Below are 14,014 nucleotides of genomic sequence, written 5' to 3' on the forward strand. Positions count from 1 at the left end.
ACATTTAAACATTTCAGTATACATAAAGCTGAAACTGCAAATATCAGTATATTATATTTCTACTCCTGTTAATTTAGAGTAATAAAGATAAACAAATTACAAAAATGTTCCAGTAACAACGAACTGCTGTGAGGTTAGAATCTGTTTGGACAGTGGGAAAATTCTGAACAATACCATTACGCCAACATAAAGTACAGTCGACAAATACTCCTAGATTTGAACAGGACATACCCAGCAGATGCATCTCTCATAAATAAAAGGCTAAGTGGGCCCTCAATACTATCTAACCTACCCCATCTCAACCACCCTCATCTAACACAACGGAACATTACAAAACCCAACATAACCCACAAAGGGGCTCCTCTCCTACCACGCAGGCAGATGGACAGACATGACCAGAAATGTACGCATTCATTTCATGCACTGTGCGCAAAGAACGCATAATAATGAAAGGTTATTATTATTATTATTATTATTTAGTGTTCTGTCTGACGACAGGTCCATATGAACAGGATCCTTCCATCCTTTTCTCGGACTGGGACCTGTTCATATACGTTCTTGGCAGATGATCCAGAAGTGGTTTCCCATTGCCTTCTTCTGTGTGTGAATGGAGTAATTGTTGGGATGCCACGGAGGAAAACTCCGTGTTGCCTAGACCACGGCCTTGCCCAACACAAGTTATAAATTCGGGCACCGCCGGGAATTGAACCCGAGACCCCAGGATTACAAGGCCAGCGTCCTAACCGCTAGACCACCGTGGCGTTACAATGAAAGGTAGGATAATATTAATTAATATGAAGAAATCGGTGAAAGAGAACAGCTACAGACAGAGTTCTAGAAATACCCTCCTTGTCCGCATATCCACGAGAATTGCAAAACTGTGTGTGTGTTCAGGGATCTGATGAGTATATATTTTATGTGATCAATGAACTAACCTAAAGTTGCTGATCCCTCGTCATTATATGAAGGATTCATGGAATATGACCAGAAGGGATGAAGAAACCTCAACAACGCGAGTAAGTTTCCTGATGTGAACAAAGAACCTCTTGAATATGAAGTAGCGAAGCTATAAACCATGGCACGATATAAAAATGCATCATGAGGTCCTGATTCAGAAATAAACAATTTTCTAACATCCAAACAGATTCCAAATCCGTCATTGTGAACTGGCCCTTCATCAACCACGACAGAAATGGTTATACAGTTTTCCCATTCCTCATGCCTAAAACGAAATAAAAAGCACTGGTGTACCAAGCATATGAAAATAAGGCAAAGCACCACTGGTGTAAAAGCCCCGATTTTAATTATCATCCCATTATGGGGGGTCTCTTACCAGTAGTACCTATATAACTCCCAGTATATTTGTGGGCTGTTTGAAAAAACAAAAGAACATCACATGTCAGCACTCATACTTGAATGAAGCAATACATTTTAAGAAAGTAATATGTAGTGACAACAGTGCAAAACTAAAAATGTTAAACTAATTAATCACTGTCTAGGTACTCAGTGCTGGATTAAGGCTGATGGAAGAACGAGAATTCCCTCAGTTTATGGAAATCATGCAAAATCCTTGTTATAACTGAACCATTTCATCACAGTAAAATACTTCTGGCACAGACTGAATGATTAAGTTAGTAATTCCCTTGCACTTATTGCCACAACACCATGGAGCCCAAAAACACGGAATCCAATCCACATCCCTGATGACAAAACTAAAATATAATTGTAATTAAAAACACTGGATACTGGGACGACCCGTTCTTCTAGTGCCTGAGCACTGCGGGTCCCAACTTTTCGTTGGCCTGATCTATAGACATTCGGTAGAACTTGGACGAGGGATCGGCCCGTCGCAAGGCCTCTACCCATACACGGGACAGCATGACACAGAAAAACGCGGACAAACATCCATGGCTTGAGTGGGACTCGAACCCACGGTCCCAGCGACCAAGCGGCACAAGGCCCACGCCTCAGACCGTGCGGCCACTGTTGACCCCATTAAAAACACATACAAGTATTTAAAATAGCATCTCTTTAACCTTTATCTTAGGGAAATAATAGATTTAAATCCCTGTAAGGTTGCAGTACAGCAGTGGACCATCCCAAAACTTCCTGGCCAAAATATTAGGTGTACACACTCCACTAGTTCTGTTCAAAACACAGTTGTATTTTCCACTTTCTTCACTGTTATTTCATATTAGAGTAAAGTGCAGGACTTTTTTATTGTCAGATTACGCACGTGGCAGCATGCTTCCTTACAGTACGCCCAATCTAAGACGACAAAAGCGCAGTGGCTTTCTCAACGCGTTGTGACCGAAATCAAACGATTATAATCATGATGATGTTGATAATGACATATAACACCTTTCCAGAATGTCCAAATGGCAATCTGACCAACAGCTTCCATATTCTTATGCAAAGATTTGTTTTTATCCTTCGAAGCGGCAGACTGACCGACAGGCAACTGATTTTATCCTTACTGTTTCCTCTCCTACAGGTTGCCTTAACAAAATGGAACTTTTCAGTTACACGTCTTGTGAGGGACTCTGCCACCATGGAAGAATACAATAATCCTTTGCATTAGAATATAAAAGCTATAGGTCAGATTATCAATGAGGCATTCTGAAATGGTGTTACGTAATAATCATTTAATTTTGGCCAAAACACGTTGAGGAACCAAAAGCACTCCAATCATTTTCAAATGCAAATAAGGGAATTCAAATGAAAGTGTGTTGTTTTAATAACTCTGTATTAAGTGTCGTCAGTGTCATTATGACCTCACAAGTTCGTGCCTCTACCATGTATTTACTACTGACTTTAATGAATTACATAGCATTAGGTTGCCACGGTCTCCAACGGCATTGTCTGTATACCTAAATTTCAGGAACAAGAAAACAAGGTTAAATCCTACTGTGAGGGACAGCAGATAATACCCAATCATGGGTAAGGGGTTAAAGTCCTCCCACCTACCATTCCTTATCCAGCACTGTATGTATTTTCACTTAATTACCTTAAAATTACATTTTAATCCATGTTCATAGCTCTTATGTACCTTGCATTTATATGTTCATATCAAGAAAATTTATTTGTACATGTAGACGAAGGGCATTTTATTCTTAAAATAAATAAAAAAATTGGATATAACATGGACACAATACTTACTTCTCTTCAGCAACTCTTTGGCATTCTTTTGAATAATTCTCCAAAACAGCCGGCATCATTCTATCAATTATAGTTTTCAATCTGAAAACAATAGTTTTAATCAATTATTCAATTCAATATTCGTTATCTTTGCACAGCTGCTGCACATCCTCAGAAAGTTTGAGGACCAACTGCACCAAGTTTTCTACAAGATTGTGAGTGCTAGCTCCATTGAGCCTCACCATCTCCAGCTTATCAGCGAGAGAGTCACAATCCCCAACGTCTGTCAGAATCGGTCCCTTTACAGGAGACACTACCTTCTTAGCAAGCTCCGAGGCAGAGGCAGAACGCGAGTTCCTTGGCGGTGTGTTTACACCACTAACGCCTCGAAGCGCATTTACACACTTTGCGCAATTGTAGGTGGAAACACCATCAGACAAAAAGAATGAATACTCCACCTCACTCATTTTCAAGCAAGTGACATGAAAACGTGAAGCACACGGCCCACAACATCTAATATGTTTCTGCTTTCCGTAGAGAGCCTTCTTGCACACGTCGCAAGTATCGCCGCTAGCGGTCATTGCCCCGGAATACTGCAGTCAGCCGATTCCTTTATAACTGCACCACGTTGTAAAGGCACAGCACGGGCACTAGCAAGACACGTCCACTCACTACGAATATTTAGATAATTATCAATAATATGATAAGATGTTATCATGACAGCCTTATCATAAAATATAAAATATATAAGACACTTACTTTCTCATGAGCTCATGAATTTTATCTTCTTCAGCTTTAATCCGAAGTTTCTTGGCCCTCTTGATGAGGGTGTCCTTGGTGCAAGGAAGATAAGTTGCCAAATGACCATACACAGCCTGGCGAGCACTGCATGGCAAAACTCGACATTTGTGCTCCAACCTACAGAGCAATTAACCAGAATGTATGTAGACACCTTCAATGAACAATGACACAGGTAAACCAAACTACAGCAGTAGCATCACTTGAAGCAAAAATTTATTGGAGAAACAACCGATTCCAACATTCATTAAAATGCATTTATCAGTACTGAGAAACCAGCGTAAATTACAAATTAGTCTTCTTGGATGTTTGAACTAACAGAATTCCACACAATCAAAAAAAAAACATGAACAAAGAATACGTAGACTGACTGACTCTTAGGCCGCTTAATGGAGCATTATCAAATGTACAGGTTACAGCACTTGAATGGTGGACAGGTAAGGATTTGGAAGGTAACAGGTATTTGAAGTTATTATTCCACATTTTATTGGAGGAGCTGAGGAAAATCAAGAAAAACTTCACTTATAAGAGCCTATAATCTGGCTGATATTAAAACTAGGTACCCACAAAATATAGGCGTACCATTTAAAATACAATCCAACGACAATCGTACACTACAGAAAAAACATTACATCAGAAGCAAGTCCAGCCTCTCTCAACCTCTCCCGTCTGACACTAGAGTCAAGGTCACCCTGGATGCTAGGCTACTGCTCACATTAGTGCAAAAGCTGGTGACTGTCCAATGTCTATCACATAAAACAACTGTACTCACGTTCATCAACCACGCACTTTGTCATGTTTTAAGTGATCAAGGTTATTCTCCTATTAAAAAATGTAAACAGGAGATGAGGCAGGAACTTCTTTATCATTACTGCACATAATTAAGAATCACCCTATACATCCCCAAACCACCTGCCAACCCAGGCCCTTCACATCCCCTACTGACTCTTGAATTGAGCACATTGGGTCTCGTACGTCTACCTACCCACAATTCCTAGTGGTTGCAGTTTCCTGTAACTCCTCTTAAATTTCTCCTGTAACTACCAGAGGCCTGGTCAGTTTCATTCTGCTTTTGTGTCTTTGTCGCTATATCACTCTGCGACTCTCCTATCTCACTTTTTCTCCAGGGCTTGAGTACCTCAGTGACCCCAAGAGCTACGCTGGCGGTAGCACAGCTACTGGTAGGGCCTCCCTAGCCAGATTGGTCGAGGGGGAGAGGTCAGACTAAGACAGGTACACTGGTCCTCCAGGTTGAAGGTTGGTCGCAAGGCTAACAACCTTGCACCGTAAAAAGGAAGATGTTTCGAAACCCCGATCAAAGCCTCGGACAGACGGACCTAACAGAGGACCGAATGGAAGAGGAGAATTGAGGAGGCCATGGACCAAATACGGACCAGAGAGCCATAGAAGAAGAAGAGAATAATAAATACTTCTTATAGAAAGGCCTGGTGTACTCTTTGCCAAACCTTGACACCTGCTGGTAGAAGAGGATTGACTAAGTAAGTGTTTAATGATCAAACTTATCCAACTACAGAATAACTTAATATATTAATTTACCTCAAAAGCATATTGTTGACCTCTGTGGAAAAAAATTTGCACTTGCCCTCCGCCGACGATTCGGACGCACGCCTCTTCAATGCCACAACCAATTCTTTCAGATCCTCCTCCAGATGATCTGGAAGTTTCACCTCCTCATTTGCTGAGCTCTTATCCTTTTCCTCCACATCAAGGCTCTCTTCAGAGTCTGTTGTAATGAGTGAACCTTCAGACACAAATTTGTGAAGTTACGATCACATACTACGTACAAAGCAGAGAATAAACATCAAAGTCAAAACTCGAACAACCCAGAAGAGCAGCGCTAGTTGACACACAATTGTGCATGTACCCTCAGAAAATACTATGTTGCTGTGCCACCATTCATCCTGAAAATTCTAACATATTTCCAGCAACGTCTCTCTGACAAGCGACTTCAGCCCTCATGTTCAGGAACAGTAAGTTGTACGAGTGGCTTGTCAAATCCTCGATCCAGCCTGTCCATACCTGACTTTGAGATGGAACTTGCACTGTCCTTGCTTGTATCATCTTCTCGAGCTGCACTGACTACCGATTCAATGGTGTCGGTGATGGACGTGTTACTTGGTTTCGCGACGGCAGCAGGACTCGAGACGGCCGGCTTCTTCTGTTCTGGTGAAACCTGTACACCTGCAAGTAGAATGTGACATAAAGGTAATATAACTTAGCCAGAAAATTTTGAGTGTACAGCCCACCAATATAACAAAACAATTAATTAATTACTAATTCTTAAGTAACATTTCTGATGTCTGTAATTTTTATAAAATCTGTTTGAAGTACTTATCACTAGGTCTCTCTCTTTCTGCGAGAATTCTAATGTTATTACTAAAGTTTTCATAGTATTTATCACATCATATTATCAGTTTAGTTTTAATGTTATCTAATATTATAATTCAGGTGTTGTTCCAACAGTTAGCATTAGTGGCATGTAATTCATGTAACTGTGCATGAAACATCACACTCAGGCAATGTCCTACGTAAGCGATAACAAGTGAGCTGCATAAGCAGCATGGGGTGTCGTATGAAGCGGGGAATTGCTTGTTGTGTCCTACGTGAGAGACCGCAATAGAAGCACACGGACTTCCTGCGAATGAATGCACCTTCCATGTACTGCACATTCAGAGCTTTCTTGCGCATGCACCTTACTGGCCAGCACAGCGACTCGCGCGAAAATATTTGTCTATAAGATAAGTTAAAGCAGTTCAGGATTCCAACAGCCCAATTTGAAACATTAAAGCCAAACATTGACTCATATCAGCACTGGGTATTACTCGTCGACAGATTATTAGCACGTACTTTATTTAATAACAGTTTCTGAACTGAGTCCAGAATTAGCCTGGAAGAATTAAGGAGGACATGAAAACCTCATAGAACCACAAAATGAAATATGGCATAAGAATGCTAATCATTCAAACACAGCATTCAGTAAGATTCAAACTGTGCACACAAAAAGACTCTTAGCAATCAAGAAATTAAAAATCATACCAGATACAGTCTGCAGCTCCAAAGACTCCCGTTTCTCCCTCAGCAAATCCTTCACCGTAACAGACTTCTTTTTAACCAAATCATCAATAGCACGCTTCTTTTTCTTCTTAAGGATTTCCCGGTCATGAGACACTAATTTTCTCTTCTTATAAAGTTCCTCTTCCTCCTCTCCTACTTGCACCTTTGGTTTCTAGAAGACAAAATAAAAACACGGCCAATGTCAGTTACCCACAAAAATTAAAGTTAAATTACAAGACAACTCGAGCATAAGAATGGAGTATATTTTGTGTTTAGTATTACATCATTCACGTCTTGACAGACTGAAGATGCATCCTGTGTTCAGCGCCATTTTCCTCAATGATACCCGTAAGATTTTAAATTTCTCCATTCCAGGCGAGTAAGACATGCACAATAGAAATCCTTACTTATCTTAATATTAACTGATGTATTCTGTGTACCCAGTTTTCACAAATGAGGATCCATATGGCAATATTCAGAATTTCAGCTGCCTGGGTCATGATATAACAATCCATTATGTCTGGAGTCAAGTATATGTCAATATCAAATTCTACATGACAGTATCACTATTAACATGTCAATCTACGCATTACACTTAATGCGAAGATGTCACTACACGTTTAGATTAGTTATAAGTTCCTGAATTTTATTAAAAGCTTTGATAAGCTGTTAAGTCAGCTCTTAAAATACATCAATCATGCAATCCTTCAACTCCATACTACTTTGTCATATCCACGGGAGGTTAAATGTGTCTGACGACAGCAGAGAGACAGCACATAATTACATTCTTCATGCAGTAGCATATATAAATTCCTCTTTAGGAGGTATTTTGAAAAAAATCAAGCAACAGAACTAACTTTTAATACATAGATTCAGAAAACAGATACTCTGGTGACATAAACATCGATCCCTTCAACACAAAATTTTTAATTTGTAAATTCACTGGAGAAAACATTTTCTTAAAACTCAGAACATTTAAGGAATAACTTGAAGTTACAAAACCATCTATAAATGCAGCCCCCCTGCCCTTATGCCAGTGACACAAATAGCCTCCAACAAATATAGATATCCAACATCAAAGTGAAAATGTTAGAAATGGTTCCTATTCAATGTTCAAACTGTTCCATACCAGAATAATACAGTTCAAACACATAAAAGGGGCCTGCAAATTTATCCAATTAAGACTTCCTCGATAATATTTGTCTTACAACTTTATCTGAGGCAAAAGCACAACACACATCAACTTTCTGATCATAAACGGGTACTGCTCCAATACCTATTATTTTTTAGCGCCGGTATACCCAAGCAGATGAAAATAAGCTTCATCTGTGAAAAATGTTAAGTTTTGAGTGAAGAACACTGTCATGTGCCGCCAACAGAAACCAGTCAGAAAAATGTATTCTTCTCTCATTACCGCCTTCAATTATTTGAAATCTCTCTATAATTTTGATACAATTTTCCTTAGTACAGCATTCTGTCTACCATATTTCTTGCTTGAGACAGATCCAATGGAACACGTTTTTCCACCAATTTAAAAATCATTTCTAAAATTAGAACTTGAAAACAGGATATTTACTGCAAAAAATTTACATAATTTATAGGATTTCTTTTTCACAAAAGTATATAAAAACATGCTGTTCAATTGCATGTTTCACAATCTCTGTTTATTTTTGAATAATCTTACAAGAGCGGGAAAAACAAAGAGGACTGATCTCAGCACATAAACTGCATAAAACAATGACACAGACAGTGAGTAGTAAAATAAACGACAAATCACTGCCTCTGTGCTAGCCTATGTGATGTGTAGAGCATTGTTAGCTACTGCCAGCTTGTTTTCACCAGCACTGGGCAAGCTTGATTCGGTCGATCGCAGAATTCCCTGCTCAATATTAAAGAACGAGGCAAGCTATTCATGTTTCAAGAATCATTGTTCACACCAACCCCTCATTTTATGAATCTTCGCAAAATGACTTTCATGTCAACACACCTGAAAGACTAATACTTCTCTTTTACCAGCATGCATAATAAATTTTCACTACAGCAAAAGCATGCCAACCAGAAACACAAACTTCAACTTGTATCGGTGAGTAAATCATTGTCTACGTCGAGTACTTAGCTTTCGCCATTTCTTGTTCCTTTACATACACTGCATTTCAAATTAACTGCTGCTCAAAACAAAACAACACACGCATGGGGGGACATGCAAAATACAAAATTTCAGTTTAAAAATCTGAAGAAAAGATACCTTTCGCAAGACTAGGTATACATGGGGGGATAATATTAAAAAAAGTACAGGAATACAGACAGTGTGTGTGGACTGGAGTTATATGACTCAGTACTGGGACTGGAGAAAGACAGGCACAGAAAATGGTTTTAGCAACAATAAATATGTCAACAGTGATTTCATTTTCACAAAGAAGATGGGAGTTTGGTAAGATCACATTTGTTTGACTTCTACAGATCTTGTAAAGTCATACGATAGTATAAACTGGCACAATATCTGTAAAACATTACAAAGGGAAAATGCATCCAAAAGACTACGAACATGTACGTCAAACGTGAAAACAGTGCAGTCATAGATGGCAAAATAATATGAAAGTTTCCAAACATTAACAGGGGTTAAAGACAGAAGTGCTTTGCCTCCTACGCTGTTTAACATTGTAATGAATTGGACAGAAAGACAATTGATGCTGTACGCAGACAACATATTTATGTGGAAACCCAATGATAGCACTTTCAGATAAAACATTCCAAAGGGTTGTTACTGTGTTCCAAGATTTTGGATTAAATGTCAATTTATATAAACGTGTGCCAGAAGACAGGGGTGTGTAGTAAAGACAAAATGCCCTCATATGAACATGGCAACGGAACCTTCAGTAGCATAAAAGAGAGGAAATTTGCTGACCAGTCGAGTGACTATTAGTTCCTCAGGAGTACCTCAGTTGAATGATGTTTGTCATTTGTATCAATAAATGCCTATTTCTTCGTCTAAATCCATGATAATTTAATTTTGACTGATCAATCTTCACGTCCAAGCAATGCATCCCTTTCAAAGAGAACTACATTTGTATTCAATTTATTACTACAGAAAAGTCTCTTTGGTATAAATTAATTTCATGTGATTAAGAAATGAGACATAACTTTAAAACGAAAATTGCGTCAGATATGAAGAAGTCCTTCCTCAACAGGGTAAAAATATGCCGAGCATGTACAATATATCACTCCATGCTGAAGGGTTAAAACAACATTCTTAGTCTCTAGACAAACACGACACACTCACTAGGTCAGCAACACTATATTCTCCGAACTTACCAAACGAACACAAATAACAATGTACCTACACATGTTTCAAAGTCATGCTACAAGTTATCAAACATAAATGTTTCACAATACGTGAACAAATAGCTAGCCAAACAGCCTGCTAGATATTAGATCCTACCTGATAATTACACTATCTGGAAAACTTCTACAAGGGAAAAAAATAAATGGATGCTGAATCACATACAGTGATTCAAAACAGACCGCTGGTGGGCTCTTGTGAACGTGGTAAAGAATTTCCTCCACTGAGATGACATACAGTGAATATTTATTCACAGAATATCATTAGCACACGTATGTGGTTTCTCTAACGTTCGCGTTAGTTAAACTTAAACAGGCCCCCTCAAAAAGCTGCAATGGAGTCATAATTTGGTATAAATAAAGTCAATGCAAACTCGCTCATGTGACAAGTCTATTAAGAGTTACACCAATACCTTCACACAAGCGTTCTTCCCGTAAGTGGCAAAGAAGTGCCACTCACCTGGCACTTTTAAGTCCTCCTGGTGTAACGTGTAGTTGAATTCCACCCCACCCACACCCATTTATACTGAGCTGCAGAACTATCAGAGAAATTGATTCTATTCTTCAGTGCCTGATAAATACTGTGTTTAAGAATGGTCAGTAAGTGTAGCTGGAAAGTAAAAGTTATAAAACTGTATAACCAACAACTATTAACACTGAACAGTATATTAGAGACCACACGCGTTTTGGCCCCAAGGGGTCATCTTCGGTGGCATAGATACATTTAGCCTGTTCGGCTTCAATAACTTTTCATGGGTAAACTCGTAGAAAAGCTCTATTAAAATAAATAAAGGCGGGGAAACTGTTGGTTGAGCATTAATCCAATGGTATCCTTGAGCCATCATTAAAAATAAAAGAATAATTCTCAGGAAAATCACCTAACACAGTTTTCACCTGGCAAGAATTTCTAACCCTTTTGATGAGCAAGCACTCACTAAGAAGTAGTTTCGCACTGGAGGGTTTTAGATAATAAATGTCAGACTGTGATGGCAGCTGGGTTAAACAAGATAGTTTATGTCTTTCCGATATCAGCCAGACATTCTGATGTGTTGTACATAAGCACACACTTTGCCTTCCATTTTCTCCAGCCAGGATGCAGTTTTTAGGGTGTGGAGGAGCTACTACTTAAACTGTTGTAATATTTCTGAATAATCATTTGTTCATGGCCCTGTTACTTCTCTGTCTGGAATAATTTGAAACACTTTCTCCTTTCTGCACCTTCTATTTTTGTCAGGTTAACTGCAAAGCCTTTTCAGTTTAAATGAATTTGTGATTTGTCAAAATTCAACAGACTCTCACACAACGACTGCAAAGCTGCATCACCATAATCATCAATGGATCCCAATTTAGTTTTTATGGCATTTATAACACACATTATCCTTACATGTCCAGACAGGAAAAACACTAATCGTCCATGGTCAAGACATTTTTCAAACTTTTCCTGTGTGTGCGACATCCCACTCGTTCAACAGGATTACAACACACAGAAAATTTCAGTCATGATTACATATCAACTTCAATAATCACATATTACTTGCATAAAAGAGCCTCTTATAAATGTGGAAGTGCATGTACATGCCAGTTCAAACGTGTAGACTACAATCAGCATACGTCTAAGCCTGGAAACTGCTTAAGTGAACTCACAGTACTGAACATTATAAGTTAATAACCTCTGGTCGCAAGACAGACCCGGATTGAAATTTGGAGCAGGAAGTTTTTCGACATCTAAATGTGAGTAATATAACTGAAATTATTTAGAAAACATAAATTTTAAAAATAGTCAAATTATCTTAACTTATCTCAAGTTCAAGTGGTTTAAAACTGATAAGAAAAATATAACAAATTGATTCAATAATAAATACGTCACTGCAAAACAGCATCCTGTACATCATACGTGGATGGCTATAAGATTACAACACAAATCACAGAATATGTAGTATATGACAGAGACCTCATATCTTTTATTATCCCTTGTAATCTCCGGTAATATTTTCCTTGATATAATCTATACTTTTAAGAATGGAGTGGATGAAATATACTGTTTGCGACTGTAATCTTGAGACTTGTGGGGTAAAGGAGGAATGATAGCATCTGCCTTTAACGCTTCGGACTTCCTGCATCCTTGCAAGTCTCAAGATTACAGTCGCGAACAGTACATCGGTTTATATTTTTCTTACTTTCACAATGATTTATGCAATCTAATAAGGTGCCTTCTATTAACTACATCTCGTTATCATCGTAAAAATTTTCAGTCTCTATGCATCATCTGTATGTCAAGTCTCTACTTCACAAAATAATAAAAACTTTCTTTGATCAAAAATATGTACATTGTGGATACAGAGACAGAGCAGACACCATTCCACCTTACAGACAGACATAGCCAGGTTCCAAAACGTCATACATCTTTTTGGTCCAGACAGAAAATGATGCAAGAAAATAGCCCTATCACAATACTAAATCACTGTCAAACATCGGACTCACAAGAACACATTCTGTACTACCATTCAACACCTACAAATTTCACAGCAGCAGGCAAAAGAACAAACAAAATTGGTACAGTCAACTTTCTCACCTCACTACAGCCACCTACTGGCAATGACTTGCACATGTCCGCGCGCCCTGCCCGCCCACTCGCCTGCAAATTTTTAGCGTGTTTGTGTTTCTGTAGCGAGCGAGGAAATGGTGCACAGCACGCAAACAGAGGAACAAACACTCAGTGCAGAGCTAGTGAGTTCTGAAGGGAAGGAAATATACATACAAGCAGGTTAACACAAAGAGGAGTGCGCACGCAAACCGTAGAAAGCGAGACTTCGACAAGCGGCAACACAACCGTTTGCACTAGAATGAATACATTTAATAATAGTCACTGCCAATGCTAAACGATAATGGTTCACTTATAACAAAGGTGCAGCTTTAAGTGTATTTTTAAACAACATTAACATTTGTAAGTGAATAAAACTTTCCTAGTAAAGAGATACTGATAATATTAATAGATTTGCTTCTCACATTCCTTTACAAAAATACCTGTTGCTCCAAAATAACGCCAGCCTTCGACTAGACAAGCATAGAGTCCCCAATCCTATTTCATATCTCCTTTTCAATATCACTTGTTTTATGAGTATTTTTAACTTAAAATCCACTATATGAGCACAATAAATTAAACCGGTAACTTGAAATGTGCATCCTCATCATATCTTTAATTAATTTAAATCAATCTTAATTTAAAGACACACCCAGATCCACTGAAATAAACAACAATTCAATTACAGAACAAATACAATATTTTAGGACTCAATTCTAGCATATATTTCTAAATAAAAATGAGTTTATAAGAACATTCTGTGTACATGCATTTCCACAAAATACTTCCTGAACTATAAAACCAGAATTTTTACCACCGCTAATAATCCTAATGGCAATCGGTTGTACATACTTTCTATTAAAATTAAATAGTATGGGAAGACGAGAGAGAAATATGTGCAGATTTTCCACAAAAGAGTGTCCTAAGCAAAAAATCTGACTGCGTTACCAATCCATGAGGCCATCAAAGAAGTGATGTATTATTGTCTCATCATACGTAAAAAGTCAGATGTGAAGCTCATTTCAGAATATTATGGAATGACAAAAATTATAAATAACCTATAACGAAGGTCAATTCCTGGCT

General features: G+C 38.4%; 1 protein-coding gene across 12 annotated transcripts in view; it reads right to left on the reverse strand.

Annotated features, from left to right (window-relative positions):
* LOC110830248 (yemanuclein) overlaps window positions 1-14,014 on the reverse strand; it is a 33,917-nt gene that overhangs the window by 10,522 nt on the left and 9,381 nt on the right. For 11 of the 12 annotated variants that reach the window (XM_087343712.1, XM_087343711.1, XM_087343708.1 and 8 more), the window contains 6 exons: window positions 6,994-7,183; window positions 5,977-6,138; window positions 5,494-5,698; window positions 3,898-4,056; window positions 3,160-3,240; window positions 1,334-1,369 (listed from right to left, as the gene is read on the reverse strand). In XM_087343712.1, the coding sequence (XP_087199838.1) occupies window positions 1,334-1,369; window positions 3,160-3,240; window positions 3,898-4,056; window positions 5,494-5,698; window positions 5,977-6,138; window positions 6,994-7,183 (833 nt within the window). The remainder of the gene's footprint in view (window positions 1-1,333; window positions 1,370-3,159; window positions 3,241-3,897; window positions 4,057-5,493; window positions 5,699-5,976; window positions 6,139-6,993; window positions 7,184-14,014) is intronic. The other variant, XM_087343709.1, reaches the window with a different exon arrangement.

The sequence above is a fragment of the Zootermopsis nevadensis genome, unplaced genomic scaffold (assembly GCF_977971745.1).
Source record: "Zootermopsis nevadensis isolate Lab colony 2312 unplaced genomic scaffold, Znev_1.0 Znev_ptg000006l, whole genome shotgun sequence".
In the NCBI taxonomy this organism is placed as follows: domain Eukaryota; kingdom Metazoa; phylum Arthropoda; class Insecta; order Blattodea; family Termopsidae; genus Zootermopsis; species Zootermopsis nevadensis.